The 24,300-nt window shown below is 33.3% G+C and overlaps 2 protein-coding genes across 2 annotated transcripts in view; both read left to right on the top strand.

Annotated features, from left to right (window-relative positions):
- Positions 1-17,210, top strand: part of LOC133202578 (uncharacterized) — a 122,894-nt gene extending 105,684 nt beyond the window's left edge. Inside the window, exons 10-11 of the mRNA XM_061338417.1 lie at positions 17,068-17,096; positions 17,182-17,210. Of these exons, the coding sequence (XP_061194401.1) occupies positions 17,068-17,091 (24 nt within the window). The 3' untranslated portion in view covers positions 17,092-17,096; positions 17,182-17,210. The remainder of the gene's footprint in view (positions 1-17,067; positions 17,097-17,181) is intronic.
- The window catches only part of LOC133202580 (methyltransferase-like protein 27), an 83,554-nt gene that overhangs the window by 14,876 nt on the left and 44,378 nt on the right, over positions 1-24,300 (top strand). The window lies entirely within an intron of this gene.

Here is a 24,300-nt window from a genome sequence, read left to right as displayed (position 1 = left end):
CGTAATTTTGCTGCCCTAGAATCACACAAATATCTTATCAACAAGAATTCACGAAAGCTTATATGCAATATCTAATTGACAGTGTTATGTTGCTCAGTTTTGCTTTGTTTTGTAACATAGTTCCCTTATTCATGCATTTAAGATTATTTTGGCATTTTTTGTTAAATTAGTTTTAGAATGTAAATTATAAATATTATCCGCTGAACCTTCTTGTCCAAAAATTGCTATTATGATTAAGAGGACATGTCGAAGTGAGTGTCTATTGCCAGTTATTTTGATGTCTCGAACACATGAACCCTACGATTTTTCGATAACCCCACAATGTTGGAGATATCAAGCTTTGGCTGATAATAGTAGTTCTTGTTAAAAGAATTAAAAATTACACAAAATATATATGCATACATTACCTTATCTATAAATTTTGAGACTTGTTTATTTTGAATAATATAGTTCTTAAGATAAAAGGCTTTATTTCTTTTTCAGAAACACTAAAATTTTACATTTTATGTGTTTGTGTATAGATACAATACAAATATCTAAATTTCAAAAAATTACAGGAACGTCAATTCACATTAAATCCACAGGGGGATAAATTGAAAAGAAGCATTGTTTTTATGTTTAATATGCAAGTGTTAAATATTGTGGTTATTTTATTTCGTTTATATTCCAATTCCAATTATCAGCTCAATTATAATGTCCTTTACTTTTTGCAAATACTACCATTTGTATATCTTAAGTCACAGAATTTCTTCATTGAGTCCATAGAATTTACAATAGAGAGACATTTTTCTTTCAGTCACTAGGCTCCGTTTCATAGGCACACTACCGTCACAATGTTGTCCTACACCTATAGATTGCATCTCCTGATACTCACTGAAAATAAACAACGATATATTTCTCTTTAATTTCTTTCATTGAATATGAAGATGTTAGCATGAAAACACTTTTGCAAGTTCTTTTTGCATAATTACAAATGTATCAATATGAAGGTCATCACTCTGTATCATAGATTTTTTTCTTTCATTTTGGATCATCCTACGCTATATTGTATTCGTCAATCTCCCCATGAGATTTCGAGTCGTATGATAAATATTTTAGTTGCAGCAAAAATGAAGGTATAATGGAAGCTTGTCTTGATCATTAAGCGATTTCTGATGAATGTGGGTAAGATCGCTGCAGAATTTATACGAAGCTTATATGTTCTTATCTTTTAAAGTTGCGTAACGTTGTGTAACTTTTGAAATAGCATCACTGTATTCAATATGCACAAAATGACAATTAATTATTCTCCGAATATAGATTTTCAAAATTGTTGTGTTTTTTGAATAGTAGTAGTTTTAAATTTAATTTGAAAATGCTGTTTTGTACTATTTTTGAAAGTGTATATCATAAATGTAACTTTTTAAATGTTTAGGCATAGCGAAATTGGTTCTTAAATTGTATTTTAATGTATAAAGATTAGACAGGCCAATAATAATCTATGCTACGTGTATCCCAAGCTCAAAAAACATTCAACAACAACAATGCAAGGTCCAGGAAATAAAATTGTAATGCCAACAGTATATCTAATTATCGATATACTATAATAGAGGAAATTACAAACATCAAGTTGTGTTTATGATTAAACTTTTAAAGATTGGAGTTGTTGGGCGTGGCATAATAAAACAGCAAAGGGTCCCCAAGCAGAGCAGACCCAATATGTAAACAGCAGCTGCAAAATACAAAACATACCCCGCATACATATTATGCCGTTCAAGGTTTACCAAAGACGGCCATTTACTTTTAGATAAACGTATTCACTGTCATTAGATTGCATGTACAAGAAATTGAATTGTTTGAATATCTAACGCATTACAAGAAAGCATGATTGTGTATATATTAATTTTTATCCTACAGACTATATGCATTTTATAGGTCATGCGGAAAAGTAAGTACCAAAGCCGTATGAAATGGGATTTTTGGGAAAGTTAAGGTTGATCTTCAGTTTTATGCAACATTTCAATTTTATAAACGTATATATAAAATTAAGAGGTAACATTAACATTAACTGCATAACAACTATTTATAACTTATAATTCTACAATGCTAAATGCACGCTGTGTATTTCACTTGTAAATTCCATAAGAATTTTTAACTTACTTTTTTCCGACATTATAAATCTTCAGATCTCAAGTTAAACGACAAATATCATTTAAGACACACACACCAATAATGTAAAAACATTGCAGTCCGCTGATGGCATGAGTTGATCGAGTAATTGCCTTGTATTCTTGAATAATAGAATAAACAAAATGCGTAACAATTAAAATCTTTGAGTATTGTCCTCTACAAAAATTTAGAATATTTGAATTTAAATTTGTATTTGACAATTATGTGTTTATAAAAATTTGTGGGAAGACAGAATCCCAGTAAAAAAGAATTTTTTCTAATGTGACATCACAATATTTTAGTGGACTACTTTTCTTCAAATTAATGTATATAAGATTTAACAACATTTATCATATTTTTTTGTAAAGTATGCATCATGATGTTTAACTTTGTTTCTGTTTTAACATTAATAAATGATATTATGTTACAAGATCATTAATAAGTTAATCTAACAAAGTTTTGTTGTTTTTTTTTTGTTTTTTTTTTTAAGATTGATTGATTGCTGTTGCTCTTGTTTTAGGTCTTTTTAGGTCTTATTGACTGGGTTCGAGGATAATATGCGTTTTGTTGGACCAAAGTACCAAATTGTTTGCCTGAGGCCGTTATGCCGATGGTAAACAGTTTGGTTCGAGGGGTCAACAAAACGCATTTTGCCCGAGAACACAGTCAATAAATGTTTTGTTATACCTGTTATTATATATATATATATATATATATATATATATATATATATATATATATATATATATATATATATATATATATATATACGTGTATCTTTCACTGGCTTCCATGATGTAAATTTCCTTTACCTGCGCTAAAACTCGGTTAACTCTGTCACTGTCGAACACTAACGAATGCAAATAAGATTTAGCTGATACCGCCCAGAGTGTGACGTAAGCGGTCCAATATCTCATCGACAGGCCAAATAAATCTCTCTGCGGTCAAACATCGATTTTTTTATGACTGCTCAGTAAAGCATTGGAAATGTTAGACTTTTTAGTATATATTTATATAGGAACCAATTTTAAGGCATAACAATCTATATTGAATTAGAGTAACTTCTGCAAGCGTGAGCAGCGTTAGCTTTGGTGTCAACTGTGATGAAAATGTCGGTCTTGGCTCCTCTTCTCCTGTTCTTATATAAGCTAAGTATGTTTTGTATGGCAAGAATCTCTTCCTCACGGTGTCCTAGTAATATTGGAAAGGTTGAAATTAAGGACGATTTTTTTCTGTACTCAATTACCGAGCAATTTGTTAAAATGTATTTGTTTTATATTGTAAAATATTTATTGCTTTATGTTGCTATTTGAATGTTTCTTGATCTTCCCTGTAAATATAATTTTTTTTATCCAATTGAATTTGGTTGTGATTAATAGTTGTATGTCAAGACTGAAAATTTCGATATAAAGACTTTTCGATTACACTAGTGAGAAATGTCCTCATTTATCAATATTTTATTCATCTCAAAGAAGTGTTTTCTTTAGACTGTTATCGCTGCAATATCAGGAAGGATATTTGATACTGAACATAAATACAAAATATTGAAAGCAATCAAAAGAGTTCCCAAAGAAGAGAGAGCTTATTTGCATCGACGATTATGCATACAACGATCGTATAAATACCCATATAAAACTTGTCATTTTAATTTAACATTTGACATAGGGAGATTAGAGAGTTAATGAAGATATGCAAACCAACATCCTCTCTTTTCTCACTTTCCTGACTTGTCTACCATTTCTATGCCAATCACAAAAAATCTATCAAGAGGAATGTGAAGACGTGAGTACCAATGGGGAGCATAAAAGTCCAACTTATAAGAAAATTATGGTAGATTTGAATTTTCGAATGTCTCTATTTGAAGACAAAATGAAGGCGGATTTTGAAAGTCATAAGAAGTACTTACAGGATTCTTTGCAAAAACGTATCTTTCAACTTGAACGAAATTTTCAGGATTTGCGGGAATATACTTATAGCATCATTCAGAACAAACACGAAAGGAAATTGCAGGATTTTGAAACCCGGTTGAATGAATCAAAGACATATATGGATTTTTTGCAAAAAGACATCACCATAGTTGAGGGCAAATTGGATTATAAAATAACTGAAGGACTTAGGATGTGTATGGTTTTACATAATATAACAAAATCGCACATTAGTCAAGTTTCTATAAATTTATCTACTCTGAATTTGACTATGTATTCGAAGTTGAAAAACACTGAAAATAAGTTGAACTCAATTGGTGCAGATGTAAATACGACGCAACAAGTCATACATTCATTCTCACAGAGTGTTTTAGACATGCAGAATTTAATGGAATCACAGTATAGAAATAACAATGTTTCGATTGCAAACCTGTCGACAGAATTGGAAAAATTCAGTACGTATTAATTTTATAATTTAGCAAATTTCTAGAGAGAAAAAAAATAGAAAATAAATCTGAATTGGTAAGAAAAATGTTGTTTCACTGAAGTATTGTAATAGTGGTCTCCGTAGAATTAAGAACTACTACAGATTCCATCATTCCTTCATTAGAGCCCTAATTATTATCGATGAGTTTTTAAATGTCTTAATGTAATCACTATTATTATAGTAAGTATTTACCTGTTTGATCATGTCAAACCGTTACCACAAAGGAATGGCAATTCAGATTCAGACCGAAGAGGTTCGCAAAATCTATACAAGGACATCTGATCATTTTTTCGTGTCAGAGAAAGAGAGGCCTCCTCAAATGTTTCGTCTTTCCTTAGTTCCATCAAGTTTTGTTTTTTAATGTTTTGCCATAGAACACTACATTCACCAAGGCAATAAGAATGAAAAAAGAAGTTATGCAAAATTGATGTATAAGACCTTGCATTTTTGAAAACAGTTGAAACAATATATTTAAAAAATCTCCGAGCTCAGATATATTTCATTGTAATCTTCTTTGACCAATCTAGACAGGAGATGGGGCATCCTCAATTTATCTTCGTAAACGTTGATCCAATTTTTGAGGCATACAAAGCAAAATTTCAAGAATAAAATGTGGGAGTCTTTGGTCTGACCAAAATAAAATTAATAGAACAATTTATTTTATTGTTTCAACCCCTTGTGATCAACAAGTGTATCACATTTAATTGATATCTAATAACGAATTTAGTACCAAACACAGGCAATTCCCATTTTACTAAAATATTTTTCCGTATAATGGTTGTAATATACATTGGAAAGAGTATGAGGCATATACATGTAAACAGTTAATAGCTCTCTAATATTTTTTTCAGTTGTAATGAATATATATGGTTCGACTCGTCGGTGGTAACTCTTCTGGTGGAATGGTAGAAGTCTACTATCGAGGGGAATGGGGAACAATTTGTGACTCTGGTTGGAATGAACTACAGTACCGACCAGACACAACCTAACAGAAAGCGAACCCAGAGCGCACCCCGGGTTCGCTTTCTGGGTTCGCTTGGGGTTCGCTATAGCGAACCCGGAGCGAACCCGCAGCGGACCCAGAGCGAACGCCGAAAGCGAACCCCAAATTCAGTAGCGAACCCAGAGAGCGAACGCGCGTTCGGTGTTGCGTAACAGAGCTGTCAATCAGGATTAGCGATAAAACTGTTAACCAATCAGCGGGTCGACCAATCAGCATGCCAGTTTGTCATTCGATGTAAATAAAACATTGTACAAGCAAAGCGTGTTAATGTACAGTGTGAAATTATTTTAACATTATCAAAAAAACTAAATTAATATATTTTAATTATCCAGGTAGCGTATTATATTTACACATTTATTTATTTATTTTTCATTTTCAAAATCCATTAATATACATTGCGTAAATTTATCAGACAAAACATACCCTAATGTATAAAAGAAATAAAAAAAGAAAGCAATGGTTATTACAATCGTTACATAAAACAAAAAAAAAAGGTTTCTGATAAAATATAGCATTTCATCATCTCAAGATACTGTACAAGATTATGTATATGTACGTGCTTTTTTTTACGTGCAATTATTTTATTTTTATAATTCTAATATACATTTTTCGTTTAAATCCAGATCAACATCAAAATAATTGATCTTCTTAATTGAAAATAAAATAAAAAAAAAATGAATGTACAGCATAAATGTACGTGTACAAATATGTCCAATCGCAAACTACTGCATTATGGTACTAATTTGATTAATCTTTTACAAAAAATAATGTAAAGCTTGATTTAGCTTTTTTAAAAAAAAAAAAAAACTGAAATAAAAAGAAAACTGAAGCGCGATTTACATAATTGAACGAACTAATTATCGGAGTAACTAAGCAAAATAGTAAGTCGTACAATATTGTATTCTCTTAAAATATCGTAACTTTTACTGATAAAGTGTATTTAAGATGTTTAACGATTTTTCTCTGATGTTAATCATGTTAACTGCTAATTGTAGTCATGGTATTTTTATATCAATACGTCAAAAATGTATATTTAAAAAAAAAAAAGAAAGAAAGAAAAAAAAAACAAACAAACAAACAAATCCCGATACTTACATATATTTAGTCGGCAAATGTACACATGATTGTCGGGGTTACTTTTCATCCCTGATACTTGTTATTATTTTTTATATATATATATATATATATCATTTCTGCAAATGAATGATTTTTTAAAACAGATTGCTGATTTTTGAAATTCATAAATGGAAAGATGATTATAGTATAATTCATTTTTAGGCCATTTTTAAAAATCTACCCCCTTACTGCATATCATAAAATCCAATTGAATCAAAATTCACGACCAACCTACATGTACATGTATATCATGTGATAGAAAATGCAGCATTCGATCATAAATTACATGTTTACATGTCAAAAACATTAAAAAAAAAAAATTTCCTAAGTCTGAGATTTACACAAATAATCATTTGTAATCTAAAATGACTATTAAGTCTTATTTACATGTAGTTTCAATAATATTCATTTCTAAATATTTTATTTTTCTTTCAGTTTTATAAAGTCGATGAATTTCACCAGTAAATATATCTAATCTAAAATATCTTTTAAATAAATTAAGCCTTATTTCGTCCTAAAAATATCCACTCCTGAATATTTTTAACTATTTTGCGTACAAAAATCGTGCGTTTGCGGTAACAGTCGTGAATGATCGTGTAACATGAAGAATCGTGTGATTGAAGGATTAATCTTGCGAAATCGTTCGTGTAACGTGATCGTTCCTATATGTTGTCAACAATAACGTTGCAGCCATTGTACATGCACATGTATCGATCGCCTCAGAAACAACAATGATCGATTTCACTACTGTATTTGGAATATACAAGGGGCGGGGCTTACTGGCGGCAAGATTAAAGCGGGGTCCGCTTCACGCATGAGTGCGTAAAGCGAACCCAGAAAGCGAACGCCGGGTTCGCTCTAGCGGACCCAGAGCTGACCCCGAGCGAACCCGAAGCGCACCCAAGGCGAACCCAGAGCGAACCCAAAATTTCTGAAAGCGGACCCGCAGCGGACCCCGAGCGAACCCAGAAAGCGAACCCGGGGTCCGCTTTGGGTTCGCTCTGGTGTTAGGTTGTGTCTGGTCGGTACTGTAGCCACTCGTGTTGTCTGTAGAATGCTGGGCTACAGGTAACAATTAATTTGCTTATATTCAATAAAAGTTATATTTAATTCAAGTCTCATTAATTTTGGATTAAAGATCATCAAAATCTCAAAATGATCACTGAAAAAAAGAAAATATATTTTTATCTATTTAGCGCATTTCTTTATATTTAAGTATAAAAAGTTATTAAAAGTTATCCTTTAATCACAGACTATTTCAAATTGTTTTGCAAAAGTTCAACTTTTATTTTACAAATATTCCCCATCTTCTTAATGTGTTCCTATCAGCACTTTTGAAACTTTATTATCCAAGGCAATTTGAAAATTTCCAACCTGTATTTTTGTTTTCAAAACTCCTTTTTAACAACTTATATTTCATAAAATTATTTAATTTTAGACTGGTAAATTTTTTGTGGTATGAAATACTAATATGAGATGCCCAAGGGCCACATTCTTTGTTGAGCATTATTGCTCATTTTGATACATGAATATTTATGTGAACTATAGAATAACTATTATGGCTTGTTCACTAGTAACTCAAGTACGAAGGAGATATTTGGAAGCGAACTTGTACATGTGCGTGCGGGTTTTACTGTCTAATTACAGCATCTTGTTTTTATATGTCCATGTTTTCAACTAATTCCAACGAATCTTGAGGTAAAATTATTTGTTTACATCATTGCTCCTATATTATGATAGGGGCATTCATTTTTGAAAAGGTCCATACTTAAATTAGTTAAATAAAGATTGGGTAGTCAAGAGCAAACTAAAGCAGATAAAAGATTCGGTAAATATATTCGCATGCCTTTATATCCACGAGTTTCAATTTAGGGACGGATTACCCATAAATTGATTGATTGATTGTATGTTGTTTTACGTCCCATTCGAGAATTTTGTTGTTTTACGTCCCATTCGAGTATTTTTCACTCATATAGAGACGTCACCATATACCGGTGAAGGGCTTCAAATTTTGACCTTTACTCGGCACTCAGGGCCGTTGAGCAGTGAGGGATCTTTATCGTGCCAACGCCTGCCGTGACACGGGGCCTCGGTTTTTAAGGTCTCATCCGAAGGACCCGCAACTTTCACTTCAAAGTGCCGAGCGCATGGAGAAGGAACAGTTGCTACCCATTTTTATCGACTTAGGTCAGTCGCGGCCGAGATTCGAACTCACGACCTACCGATCACGAAGCGGATTACCCATAGAAGACAGATATGAAAAAAAGGTTCCTGGGCGAATATGGTTTGAAGAGGTCAAATGTGAAGGAAAAGAGTCCTCCATAATAAATTGTTCAAAAATACTCAGCGAAAGCCACAGCTGTTTTCAGGTTGCAGTTGTACAATGTTTTTAAGCTCTTTCATTTAGCAGTAATGTAAAAATGTAATTATGTATAATCTAGTATTTTAATTTCAGAGAAGCTTTGATAATTTTATTTTTACAGATGTATATAGAGTCTTATCATGTCTATATGACAATTAAATCATAACTCTTTATAAACTGAATATAATTGCATTGTATTTGTTGGAATGAAGCATAAAAATGAATTTAATTATACATCGTCATGTATTTATAAGTTGAACATTATTTCACTGAAAAGATAATATAATCAATTTAGTTGTTTATTATATATAAAAGTAATACCAAATATATTATATAAAACATTTCATAAAAACAAGCTGTTGTTATATCATTTTAAAAAAATCCTAATAGAAATATATACTTTAAAAAAGTCTAACATTTCCAGTGTTTTACTGAACAGTTAAAAAAAATCGATGTTTGATCGCAGAGTGAGATACTGGATCTGTCGATGAAATTTTTGACCGCTTACGTCAAAATATGGGCGGAATCAGCTAAATCTTACCGGTAGGCGTTCAAGAGAGACAGAATTGATCGAGTTTTACTGCAGTGCGGGTAAAGAAAATTTTCATCATGAAAACCAATGAAAACCAGCAAAACATATATATATATATATATAGAGAGAGAGAGAGAGAGAGAGAGAGAGAGAGAGAGATATTAATAATAAAAATAAAAAGTATAACAACACATTTATTGACTATTCTCGGGTAAAATGCGTTTTGTCGACCCCTCAAACCAAACTGTTTTCCTTTGGCCTAACGGCCTCTAGCAATCAATTTGGTTCTTGGGTCCTACCAAACGCATGTTGCTCTCGAACCCAGTCAATAAATGTATAATGCTAGCGGAAAAATATATTACGGTTGAAACCAAACGGGAAGATAATCCTGCACATTCGCCTTCTCTGCACTGTTGTCTTCTTCTTGAATAAAGTGACTTTTGTCGGGAATTTGAAGAGTAAAAGCTGAGTCACACTTAAGATGATGGTCATGCGACCAAATTTTTCTCGTATCGTCGGATGAAAAAAACATGATCGGCCGACATTATCGGGCGATGCGGAGCAGTCACATTAATTCCTGGGAACACCGATGATTTTAAGTTTAAATATTAATAAATCGCACAATCATCACCCGATCATCGAGCGCTGAGCAACAGTTTGATTTTCAACGTCGACCGACATTTTGGAAAATCCAATACCTAATTGTCGAACGACCGACTTACTAGTCCGTTTTCCGACAGTCCGACGATGATCGAGAGTTGATCGGCGGTCAAATCAAAGACTGCTTTAAAGCATAAATCGGGCAAGACAACATCCGATGAACTGCCGACTGAAGCCCAAAGATCCCATTTTTTCCTTAAAACCCTGCGGACGTTGCTCGTTTTTGGCAGTGTGACTGGGGTTTAAGCGATAACGACCATTATGGAAAAATTCGGAGTGGTTGCCATTTAAAACAGCATGGACGACATTTACGAGCTCATATTAAATAAGTGGATGAAAAAGAAATGTTTTGGATATCATTGATGCATATGGTAGGTCACTTGTCAGTTTTCAGGTTCGCACAAGTTAAACTTTTAAATTATGAAACTAACATTTTAATTTAATTACCAGTCATCAATTTACTCTGTGTTTGTTATTACAAGTGTCAATTTTTAAAAAAGGCAGAATGTTGTACAATATGGCGTTTAAGACACCATCTTTTGGTGTCGACAGGTTTTCTTCACCAAAGTGTTTGAATTAAACAGAAGTTGCAATTTTCGAACATTTTAGACGGTTGATATCAATGTTTAACACATTATGAAAATGAATTTAGAATTGATGAAATATTTTTAGCTAAGAAATACAGCCTAAGAAATGCATCTTTAAATTGTGTATTTTATTAGACAACATGGAAATACTATTGCGAATTCTATGTAGAATTTATGTTACATTTTGGTTAAAATTACATACAAATATCAATGTTACAGATGTTTTATCACTGACCCCACAAAGCATAGCATTTCATGTTGATTCACAGAAAAAAATCAAGACTAAATTGCAGCGTATTAATTTTTAGTGTAAAGTGTCACCATTTTTTTCATTCAGGGGTAATATTTGTTTTAATTCTGTTATATCTGTCATACATGACTAGCCTTCTGGTCGTAATCCATTTAGATGAAACGACAGCTTTAGTTGATTTTTAAATGTAAAAAGTTCCTCCTAGATGATAGAAGTACTCCTTACATTTATATAGGTAATGAAACTATCAAGTATAGGAATCTTTATTTCTGTACCTGCATAGTTTTTTCAAATCTTTTTTTCTTAAGGACAGTCTTTGGTTTTCACAGAATATTATGAAAATGACTCTTCAAGATTATATACCCTCCCAAATATGAGTATGCATGATGCAACAAATTGTACTGCATAATCAACATCTTTCTAACACTGGTAGCTTACAAAACAATCTATGAATGCAGCATCCTATGTTCTGTGTGTGTGATACATTATTTGTGGCAAAAATGGAGATGTATTGGAAATCTGTGCTGGTTTTAACGGTATTACTGATGACAGAAGGTAGGTTGTTCGCAAAAAGGAATTCATATTATGTAATTTTTACGGTAAATGCTGAAAAAGAATGAACAAATTGATGCATTTCAATTTTGAATATTGGCTACCCCTTGTGAATTGAGAAAAGCCGTCTGGTTATATTCCTTTACAGTACATTCCTATAATTTCAAGCCAGGCATAGCATAAATTTTAATAGGAAGTAATTATTTACATGTATATTACTTAATGAAATAAAATTAATCATCCTTAAGCTATTTCGCGTTTGAGTTATTTTCCAAGGCATGAAAATATTTTATCTAGTAGTTACACTTTATCAAGTCTCTAACTATGGCTAAATTTTTGGATCAACAATCAATTAGTGCTGATGATTTTAGTCTATTCAATCAATGATTCTCAAATCTTTCTATCTTTTGTGAGTTTTTTTCATTGTACAATGTATACAAGTCAATCATTCATTTTCATAGCATACATAAATACAGGAAAAATCGTGAAGCTTTACATGGATCACAATCAGTTCAAGGTTACCATTATGCTAAACACTACATAATTATTGCTGGTTTTAAGGTCAAAACGATGATTTACCTACCTAAGGAGTACAATATTAACCGCACCCGAAGGACGAGGTGAATATTGTACTTTGAAGGTGGCTAAATCATCGCATTGATTGAAAAAAGCAATTGATGTTTTATTATATATATGATTCAATTATTTAATGACACAAACCCTTTAAGCAAAAATGTCATCTTTCTTGTATGCATTTGCTGAAGTCGGATGCGTAGCATCAGTTTTGAAAGTTGGAGGGATTATAAGCACAAAAATGACAACTTATCTGAAAAAAAATCTTTGAATAGCCAAAAAAATCAGAAATCTAGAATTATTCAATCATATACAAAAAGGGCTATTATGCAAAGAATAGAAAGAAAGAAAATGATGAAATATTAGCATGAGATTATAAGACATCATTTGAACCAGTAAAAGATATTTTTGCCGTATTTTATCTAATTTCCTTTAATTTTAATATGAAAGAGAAGTTAGAGAACTGATAAAGAATATGTTAAAAAGAAAATGGCCTTTCATGGTTAAAAATCAGAAAATAACTGAAAAATAAGTAAATAAATCATACTGAAACTGTGATTTCAGGTTTTTTGTATCTGTCTTGTTATTTTTTCCACTGTAATCGTAATTTGCTGAACACGAATGCTCCGCTTGGGTGTGCTCTTGCATCATTTAATACGATGAGACGTCTATGATGTAATTCTGCCAAAAAATTTGCGTGGTGTAGTATAATAACTTCAGTCTCCCAAAACTGTTGGCATGGTTCTATATACGACATCAGGTTTTTACCGAATATGTTGATTAGGTGAAGCGATACCCTAGATCGACATTGTCTGAAAATGATGGAGTGTGTTGGCATATCGTGAACATACGTTTTAAGTTCCAGAAAAAATATGTACATGCTGTCTTACAGTGACCCCTAAGTCAAGTAAAAGTAGAGTGCTATTTGACTTTTGACAGCTGAGTGTTTGTCATCAGACCTTGATTCCCTGCAGAGAGAGTATGCAGAATGGAGATTACAGAGTTCTCCCGAGTATTCTACGAATATTGGTATATACAAATTCAACGACAGACTGGGAAATTTGGCATCATCGGGACTCGAAGAAAATTTTGTATGAATCATGCACAATGCTCATATTTTTTTCAATCTAATGCCATCTGGAAAAATCATTGTAAATAACGTAATAAATTATAAACTTTCTACATTTGATTTTTTGATGGCTTGCTAATTATAAAGCATACTGTAGCTTCATCATATTTCGTTGAACACCAATTTTTGCTGTTTTCATGGTTGATCAAGACTTCGAAATTAAGTGACCAAAGAATATCAACTTTCACTAATGATAGAATAAGCCGAAGTAGCTGTCCACCAATTTTCATATCAAAAAATTGTATCTTTTGTCAAAACTACGAAATTTGATCCCCTAAAAATTGATCATACATAAGTATGTTAAACTATTATATTTTGTATACAATAAATCCTAATTTAATGCATTTGAGGATTTTAGATCTGAATATTAAACAGTTACATAGGAAAATTAAAAATGAGCTTTATTTGCTAAAATATGATTTATTTTAGAACAAATGTTTAAACCTTCTAAATTGTTTGAAGAGCATTGATTACAACAAACTATCACCGAAACAACAGATAGATTTTCATGTGTTCAATGATACATTAATGACAGTTGTCCAAGGATATGACTGGCGAGAGTATGTATATTTTTATGGATTTTTCTAAATTCTTCAGTACATTATAAGAAGTATCAGAAGTAGGCAAAAGAAAATGTACCGTTCAACGTTTTATTATTTCATGTCACTTTAATCACAGACGTCAAAAAAATACATGTATTTTGAACATGGCTGACATGTACAAATGATTACTTTGTTTTCAAATTAAAGTATACTCAGATCTAAGAAAAACAATTATCTCATGAAAGTAATTTTAAAATGATACATGCGATTAAGTTTCTGAACTTCATATTTGATGCAGAATTAATCATTTATTTACATGTAGCATAATTTATGCATTGCATAGATACAGCGCTTTGAATCCTGTAAATTTCCTAGAAGGTCCACAAGTTGATCCATCTGATCTGCCGAAAATAACGCCATTCGATACGATAGGTGACTATGAAAACTACATCAGACGACTACAGCTGCTCCCAAAGCAGGTTTATTTGTTTTTTTTATTTTTATTTTGTTTGTTTGTTTAATGTCCCTTCAAGAATTTTTCACACATTGGAATCGAACCCGCGACGTAAGGATCAATTCCTTACTCTAGCGCAAACGCTCTAACCACTGCGCTACGCGGGCGACCACAAAGCAGGTAAACAGAATATAAACAATTTCACATTTTACCTTTCTAGCTTTGGCTTACTATATTGAGTCAGTGTAAAAATAGTGTATAATACTGTCATTTTTCCCATGTCAGATTGATGAAATGATATCAAGATTTGAGACAGCAATAGAAAAGAAGCACACGTATCATAATGTATCAGTGGTAAGTAAAGACTGTGTATTTTATTAATCACTTGATCATCTTTTTGTTGTTACATAAGAATCATAAAGATGAGCAAATTATGTTGACAGAATATTTAGAAAATTGAAGAATATTAGCTTTCGTGTTTGTAGAAAGAGTTAATGACTTAGAATTGTTCATTTTTTCATCCTAGAACAGAGTTCCAGCGCAGATAGATGCCATTCTTGAAGGCGTAAATGTTACAACTTTTCCTTTGTACGAACCTTTTTTGGATCAATTGACAAACCATACAACGATACAAGAGTCCAGAAAGTAAGATTTCATAAAATACAAATCTTTCAGCTTAAGTGCTCGAGAATCCTAAAATATTTAATTTGTCACTTTAATTAGACAAGAAATAAAGTAATGGAGTTGACACATTTTCTCATGCACATGCCCATGCTTCATCTTTTAGTTTGTTACCAGAATTTGAATGTTGTATAATAAATCTTTAGATTTATCAAGAAAAAACATGTTAAGAATTATGTAATATATGCGAAAGATTACCACCTTTGCAAAATTGATTATTCCCCATTTATTCTGCACATGAAAAAGAAATAATAGAATATGTTTCGCAATTAAACTACTGTTTTGATTATGATAGAAAATGCAAATAAGGTAAGTTGATTTGGTTTTCTTTTAACCTGTTAACGCCTGATATACAACACACAGGCCCGTAGAAAGCAATTTCAGTTCGGGGGAGGGAGGAACAACCATTTTCAGTTTGCGTGAGCACCACTAAGCAAAAATTCCTACACAAGCAAAGAAAGGGTCATCTGATGTAATTATTAAGGGGGAATTCATAAAGTAAGTACTGTGAAATCACAAATTTTTTAATGTTGTTTACATGGTATGAAGGGGCCCATGAATTCATGTCCTCTACAAAATCTTTCCATGGTATGTAGGGACCTATGAACTCATGTCCTCTACAAAATGTTTTCATGGTATGTAGGGACCCATGAACTCATATCCTCTACGATGGTATGAAGGGGCCCATGCATTCATGTCCTTTACGAAATGTTTTCATGGTATGAAGGGGCCCATGAATTCATGTCCTCTACGAAATGTTTTCATGGTATGAAGGGGCCCATGAACTCATGTCCTCTACGAAATGTTTTCATGGTATGAAGGGGCCCATGAATTCATGTCCTCTACGAAATGTTTTCATGGTATGAAGGGACCCATGAACTCATGTCCTCTACGAAATGTTTTCATGGTATGAAGGGACCCATGAATTCATGTCCTCTACAAAATGTTTTCATGGTATGTAGGGACCCATGAACTCATGTCCTCTACGAAATGTTTTCATGGTATGAAGGGGCCCATGAATTCATGTCCTCTACAAAATGTAAATTTTGTGCATATAACAAGTCAACACTTCTTCATTCACGAAATCAAGTCCCCATGAACCAATATTTTTTCCTCAAAGCACAAAAATTCGAATCCACGAAAATATGTGACAGTACTTTTGTTTTCTATAGTATACTATATATCGGCAAAATTATTGGCGAGAGGGGCAAGCCCCCCCCCCCTCCCCCCAGTTATAACTCGGGTTGCTATGGCCATGACAAAAGCAAATGTATTTTACGCTTTTCGATAGTTTCTTTTAGTAATTCAAGTGCATTTTTGTTGTATTTTAGGCAACTTTCTCAAATAGGCATTACATGCACACAGGCACATATCCTCTCAGTTTTGCAATGAGGTACAACTTAAAATGCAAATCTCCTCTAATACCCCAAACAAAACATCTTAATATGCGAATCTTCTCTTTTATACTCTAAACAAAATATCTCGTTCAGCCCTAAATTCAATGCAAATAAAATCAGTCCCTTGTGTAATGTAAACCACAGTCAATATTCAATTTGTTCATACACTTTTTCCGACGAAGTAGTGCTGTGAACTCTTTTATCTTTCCGTAATGATTTTCATTTGAAATATTTATGAATATTTTTTTTTAATACAGGAAGAAGATGCGACAGAGAGTTATACCAGTAATCAAGTTAATTATCCAAAAATATCGCAGTTTAAAGACATTTCTTCAAGATGTAAGTCATAGTGAGAGTCTCATTGATTGCCTGTATTTTTGTTTGTTTGCACCTGCGTTTGTATTTTCATTCCATTTCTTTTCTTTTATGAAAACTTGCATATCCTGTGAAAAATATATCTTAAAAAAACACCTTTTCTGTTTCCCATTTCATTGGATGTTATAGACAGCTTTCTTCTCCTCCATTTCAAGGTGTACTTTCATAATCTCAGAACTAATGTTGGGGTAAGTAGCTGGGACAGAGGGAGAGAATACTATAAAGAATGTCTAAGATGGTACCTTTCATTGGATTTATCACCTGAAGAAGTACATAACATAGGATTAAGAGAAGTGGAAAGAATTTATATGGAAATGAAAAAGGTAGGTGCATTTAATATATTGATAATGAAGTAGACATCATATCAAATGACTTTTATTTTCTTTAAACATTTTTAATATTTTACAGGTTGTGATGAAACTTAACCACCAAGGCTCTGTGAAAGAATTTTTTGATAAAGTAAAATCAGATCCCCGGTTCTATTTACAAAGCGGGGTAAGAATACTTTGCCATTATTATTAACCTTAACCGTGTCGATACTTCATACAGAGAGAGAGAGAGAGATTTTATTGACAATTTTTCATTGTTCGTTTCAGGATGAAGTTATTGAATGGTACAAGAACGCAATTCAAAAGGAAATCAAACCAACTTACCATTAGTGTAAATATCCTTAATGCAGATGCTGTTTTTGGAGATTATGTTCAAGTTTTGTTGAATGCAAAGTTTTCTTTTCAAAATGGTTCTACTTTTCACATACATATGTAATTCGTTTTAGGAGATTTCAGTGAAATGCATGCAGACTTTGTATTGCCATGATTCCTACATAGTTCAACTTTTGGCTACTGTGTAAACATTAGATTTCGTGGTGGCTCAATTTTCATGGAATTCCTGGGTACCTCTCATCCACAAATTAACATCCTCCACTAATTAATAAACTATGATTACGAAGTCAAATTTCCTTTTGTAGATATAAAAGAGTACATGAAATTACGTCCCCACGAACCTGTAATTTTTAAGCAATCCACGGAAATTGGCCCCACGAATTTTAATGATTCCACAGTATCACACCAGACGATTACATTACTTCTCGTCCTCATACTAACTTATGTTTACCTACAACATCTTTTTTCAAACTGGGCTGATAATTTAAAATTGAAAATCCAGGTTTTCCTTGTAAAAAAGAAAGATTAATAGGGTTATATTGAGGAAAGTAAAGGGAATTTTAAAACTTTAAACTCATAACGTATCAACGACATAAAATTTAATGATTCTTAGCCTAAAATATATTAATTCATTTGGTTCTAAATGTAGATTTTAACGTGAAATTGTTTCGTTAGTACGCGGGTATGTTAAGGAAGCATACAAATCATTTCTCCAGAAATTAAGACTTTTTAAAGAAAATTAAGATTTATAATTTGTCAAAGTCGCCGATAAAACGTAAACTATTTTTAACTATTACATAAAGACACGGAGTGTCTGAGGCCAAGTAGTGCATCACCTCGACGTCATCACGTGACTGCTATTAATAGCAAAATATTCCTTAATAAAAAAGTTCACAGAACAACAATACCCCGGGGTTTAATAATTTCTTTGAGTAAGTAATATAGTTGAAAAACATCTCTTATGCCTAAAAAGTGCTGCTAGAATCCCACTGTCCGGTCGGGAAAATAATTATTCCACATATTTGCACGAAACCTTACCCGATGTTTTGATTTATGTACATATAACCCGAGATATTTCTTCAAACCATGTTTAACTCACGATTCTAGCAGCACTTTCCAAGTATTTTAGAACAAAGGCTTTCGATATGTACAAATCTTATGTTTTTAAATATCCAGCTTAGTGTTGTTCTTTTGCATTATTGTTGTCACGAATGACAGAGGAAAGGCCAATCGGGATACGTAAATAGCTGACTTTCTTCAATAGAGGATATAATCGATGAAAATAAATCAACATACCTTTTTAACAAACTTTAACTTCACATGAATAACACACAATATTCACGGACTTTTGCTTATAAACCCCCTTTTAATTATCTTTCACATGCCGTCTTAGCCAAATTCTCGCTACACAACATGATCGATTCTCAAGTTACTTGTTGAACAGTTATGACGTCATCGGTCGGAGATTTTAATTCAAGTGACAGATACAGCATAATAAAATAAAAACATTTGATTTTTGTTAATATTTGCACTTATAGCATTGCTATACCCAATTTCTTTTGGTATGAAGTTCCCGAAGTGTGTTGCATACATACATGTATAATTCCTAGAACGTTGGCTTTTTGCTTTACAGTGTGAAACCAAACCCAGTTGATGGAATTTTTGGACAGTATTTTGCAGGGCCTTCAGATGGATCCCGACCAGGAGTGTTTCAAGTCAATGTTCATCATCCTAAAAAATTGTAAGATTCTTCAAGCCGAAATACTGACATTTATGGCAAGCCCTTCTACTCTTTATTCGTGAAATTTTAAAAAATTCTTTCAATTTCTTTGAACAAGAGATATATCTTTAATTAAGAGAGATATTTCTTTTGCTTATAGAGATATCTCTTTAACTAAAAGAGATATCTCTTTGACTAAGAAAGATATCTTTATAACCTAGAGAGATATCTCGTTTACTTAGATATCTTTTTAAGCTAGAGAGATATCTCTTTAAGCGAGAGGGATATCTCTTAAAGTTAGAGAGATAGGGCTTGTCATAGACATTCATGGTATCATGATTTATATGCATCTTCTTGTTTATATACGAACCATAACCTCCTATTTCGATCGTTGTGAGATTCAACAACTTTTAGTAATTAGCATTTTCGAGCTGTCGTGTTACAATTGTAGCTGTATGACCTAAAATTATGAGACAAATTTTAATAATTATCTCTTTACAGACCATCAATTGATTTTATGGCTTTGGCTCTCCATGAAGCTAATCCAGGTCATCATTTGCAGGTGACAGGAATATTCAAACAAGGATTTTTTTCTTCCATGTGTAGATGGTTTTTGAGTCGCCTGCATAGCAGAACGACACATTGGGATCATTTGGCATGGCGTCTGTCTATCCGTCTTTCTCTCTGATTCTCTGTCTTTCTATCTGTCTGTCTGTCTCTCTGCCCGTCTCTTATACCGTATATCTTGAGAACTGTAAGAGGTAAGGATATGATACTTGCTCATGCATTGCAGCCAAAGGAATAATCTATAATTTTAGTATTTAAAAAAAAATGTAAACTGTTTCAAGAAAAAGTATGTGTCGCTATAGCATAAATAAACACATGAATAGAGCTAAAGTATGCTCATTTTGTATTGTCATACTAGCATTATAGTTATTTCAAACAAAAAAATTTCCTCGAGTAGAATGAGCTATAATAGTTTTTATTTATACTGTTAAATGCGACAATCATATGCAAATGATTCCTCGGCCCTCGCAGCTAAACGGAAGCTATACTGAATTCGTCTTCTCTCCTAAAGTGAGTCCTCAACTTTGCTTGAATTACGAACCCAAGTGGATAATTATACTGATCCTGACTTATTTGAAATAAATAGCAGAATAAACATGTACTTTAACAATTTTAGTTTGGTCGATAGAGGTATATAATAAAGTTTTTTTTAAGCGTCATGGGGTCATAAAATTTGGAATATAATATATTCCGAAAAAATAACAAAATATGTATTTGGATAATGTAGGCTGCAGCTTTAATAAGTGTTTAGATAACAAATGTCAGACAAGCATTTAAGAAGCATTATGTGCGACACATTTAAATTTGGCACACACTTTCTAGGGAAATCGATAGCAATGCATTATACAATACATATACTTAGAAAAATTGCTTACGCCCATCATAGAAAAAAAAATTGTTTAAGTTTAAGACGTATCCGATGTATAAATATGTTACTATTGTTAAAAGTAAGTATTTTATGCCCAAACTGAAAAAATGGATCCAATATTAACTGAAGCGTTACAATTCCTTAGAAATGCATGGAAATGTTCTCACACTATTTAGAAGGATAAATTTCCATTTTCTTTATTGTGTTTACATTCTTAATGTTTGCATTCATCAAAAAATCAGATAAAGCGTGACCGGTTATGCAGCGTTTGACCATAGAAAAGTCTAGGAGTGTAGTCGGTGCCACTCGGTGGTGTCTGTAGGGTGTTCCTTTGGAGAGGTTTATTAAAAAGAAAACAATTCAATAATTGATGGTTTCTCTGGTTAAAAACGCTGCTCTAGATTACTATAGTAACTCATATACTGTATATTTTTTGTGTGAACACTGCATTCAATAGACACCACACGACTATTGCATGGTTGTACTGTAAATCTGTGGCAACCACAGGTACGAATTCAAAAATACTGAATGACTACTAGGTGACATGTAAGACATATCGCTCAAAATCATTTGAGAGAAAGGGACACCGCCGCAATTGCCATCTTCGGTAGCAGCAACTTCAGATCTTGCAATAAATGGTGAACAATCGGCTCACGGAAATTTGATTGCGACAAGAAGACCATTTTCGGACGTTGTGTTGACACCCAGATATCGGCAAATTCGACTGCAATGAGCAAGAAGGCATGTTAGATTTACTTGTGTCTATAGATAAATGTTTTATTTACAGAGGGAAATATTGAATGATACGTCAGAAATTTGTTAATTATCTAAGCAGTACCTCTCAGAATTCAGTAGACATAAGCTGAATTTACGGATAAATATATTCTTTAAAATAGGTCAAAAGTCGAAATCAAATGGAGAGTAAGGCTCATATTTTTCTAAATATGACACGCAGTGCACATGCTAAATAGCGCATACTTTTTCAAAGGTCAAAAGTATGTTATATATCGGCACTATAAAGTAAAGGTCTGATATTTTAGAAAAGCAATTTATCCAACCAAAACAACCGGTCACGGTAGCCTAGTGGTAGAGCGTTTGCATTGAAATCAGGAGGCCACGATTCGATTCCCGCGCCGCGTCAAACCTAAGACGTAAAAATCGGTATTGAATATTCCTTCGGCAAGCGCCCGACATCAAATTGATTATTTGATTGATTGATTGATTTTTTTAAGGTTTCGTCGAAAAGACCCTTGACTTTCACTTCCAATGCCGTGCGCTTGTCGAAGGAATAGTCACTACCTTTGTAAACGTCTTAGGTTTCACGCGGTGCGGCGATCGGGAACCCGGACCTCCCGATCACGAAGAGAACGCCCTACCACTAGGCTGTCGTGACCGATTCCAGCATTAGAAGTTAAAGTCTTGGGTTATTCAAGTGAGACCTTAGAAACCGAGGCCCTGTGACTAAAAAACACTCACTGCTCAATAGCCCTGAGTGTCGCGTATTCAAAACCCTTCCCCGGTATGTGGTGACGTCTCTAAATGTGTGAAAAATTCTCGAATAGGAAGTAAAACAACATACAATCAATCAATCCAAGCAAAACATGAGCAAAATATTCAATCTCTATCTTTAATAGTTCTTAAGATAAAAGATGTGTCAGGCGGACAGAAAGATGCTGGGCAAAGTGATCCCTAAGTGCCGCTTTGCTCTGCAGTTGACACAAAAAGTTGATTCCATATAGATTTATTTAAATATTAAATGTGGCAATTGCAGGCAAAACAGGCATTTATTTGAATGCTCTAGTTAAATGTCTTCTACTTTTTCATATATTCTGATTAAACTTTTCTCTCTAAGTTCCCATAACTCACTTAGACTTTTAGACTTTAAAACAGTATAAAAACAGCAAATTTCCAGTTAGAAAAGCCTGCTTGTAATTATTTTTTCCCTAAATTTTAGCTTTCTCTTGCATCTTCCGCCAAATTCCCCAAATACAGAAAACTTAGGCATGGTTACTTCTACTCGCCTCCAACAAATGCCCCTCTACATTCCGCGTTTACAGAGGTATACACTTGTAAGATATTTCGTGTTGTAATTTTATAAAAAATTTACTGGGCAATTTATATATTCGGACTTTCATTAATATACTAAGTGTCAGTACCTTAAAGGTTATTTTACATTGGAATAATATATACTGATTTTATATATATATATATCAGATCAATGCTTCTTTATCTCGTGGGAATAATTTTATTGTATTAATACGAGAGGATTGATTAATTGATTGTATATTGTTTTACGTCCCATTCGAGAATTTTTCACTCATATAGAGACGTCACCATATACCGGTGAAGGGCTTCAAATTTTGACCTTTACTCTGCACTCAGGGCCATTGAGCAGTGAGGGATCTTTATCGTGCCAACGCCTGCCGTGACACGGGGCCTCGGTTTTTTTAAGGTCTCATCCGAAAGACCCGCAACTTTCACTTCAAAGTGCCGAGCGCATGGCGAAGGAACAGTTGCTACCTATTTTTTATCGACTTAGGTCTGTCGCGGCCGAGATTCGAACTCACGACCTCCCGATCACGAAGCGAGCGCTCTACCGACTGAGCTACCGTGAACGGTAATATGAGAGGAGGCGGTGTTCCTATGAACCTTTTGTCTTTGTCATAATTAGATAATTTTTCTCACAGGGATGGGCATTGTATGCTGAATCCTTGGGTGAGGATATGCAGTTGTACAAGACAGATTATGAACTGTAAGCAATATTTTTCTTGCCTACACACATGTGGGGTTGGATAATGAATATTATTAACCCCCCTCTCTCTCTCTTTTATTAACCCTTTTCATTCTCTTTCTCAATCCCACTTTATTAACACTAGATGGTACAATGTACAGGTAGGCGAACACGAGTTATCGCTCATAGTACAAGTTATCGTTCATTATGTAGTAGATCTATTCACCCGTTCGTGGAATATTCGACATCTGTAAAAATACATGTATACGGAAATAAATGAAATATTCTTAATTAATATCAATATTCACAGGTAATTTACATTTATTTCAGTGGCAATTTACAATTGGTAATTATATATTAAGTCGTACACGTAAAAGTAGAAATACTAGTCCATATAAACAATGTATCCATTTAAATTAATCATCAAATATGGATAAATTGATGACAAGCGTGGATTCATTTAAATTCAAAATAAAATTCGTTGAACTATATTATTAGATATATTTTTTTCCAATATTCATTTGTATTTCGATTGATGCAATGTTTATGTGTATTGGGAATAGAAAATCCGCAAGGGGGGAGGTGTTATTATCTCCTGGAAACAGGCACGTATCGTTACAAATGAACATTTAAAAAAACATGTCTAGAGGCTGCCTTAAGATCCCGCCCCTATTTTTACAGCCAATCCAACCCTGATAACCTATGCCCGGCACTTAAAGGTCCATTGAGCTGTGAGGGATCTTTTTGTGCCAGCACCTACTGGGATACAGGACCTCGATTTATATGGTCTCCTCCGAAGGACCGGTCTCCATGGCCACGTCCCGCAGTGGAATTCGAACCTGCGACGTAAGGATCGATTCCTTACTCCGCGACTCTAGAGCAGACGCTCTTACCACTGCCCCATGCAGGCGACGATTCCATAAGTGAAAGGTGGATTATTTTTTAAAATCGACTCAAGTTGTAAGATAAAAATTACTGT

Source organism: Saccostrea echinata, unplaced genomic scaffold (assembly GCF_033153115.1).
Source record: "Saccostrea echinata isolate AGI-Se365-2 ecotype Australia unplaced genomic scaffold, CSIRO_AGI_Sech_v1 ptg000047l, whole genome shotgun sequence".
In the NCBI taxonomy this organism is placed as follows: domain Eukaryota; kingdom Metazoa; phylum Mollusca; class Bivalvia; order Ostreida; family Ostreidae; genus Saccostrea; species Saccostrea echinata.
This window is presented reverse-complemented; position numbering and strand designations above follow the sequence as displayed.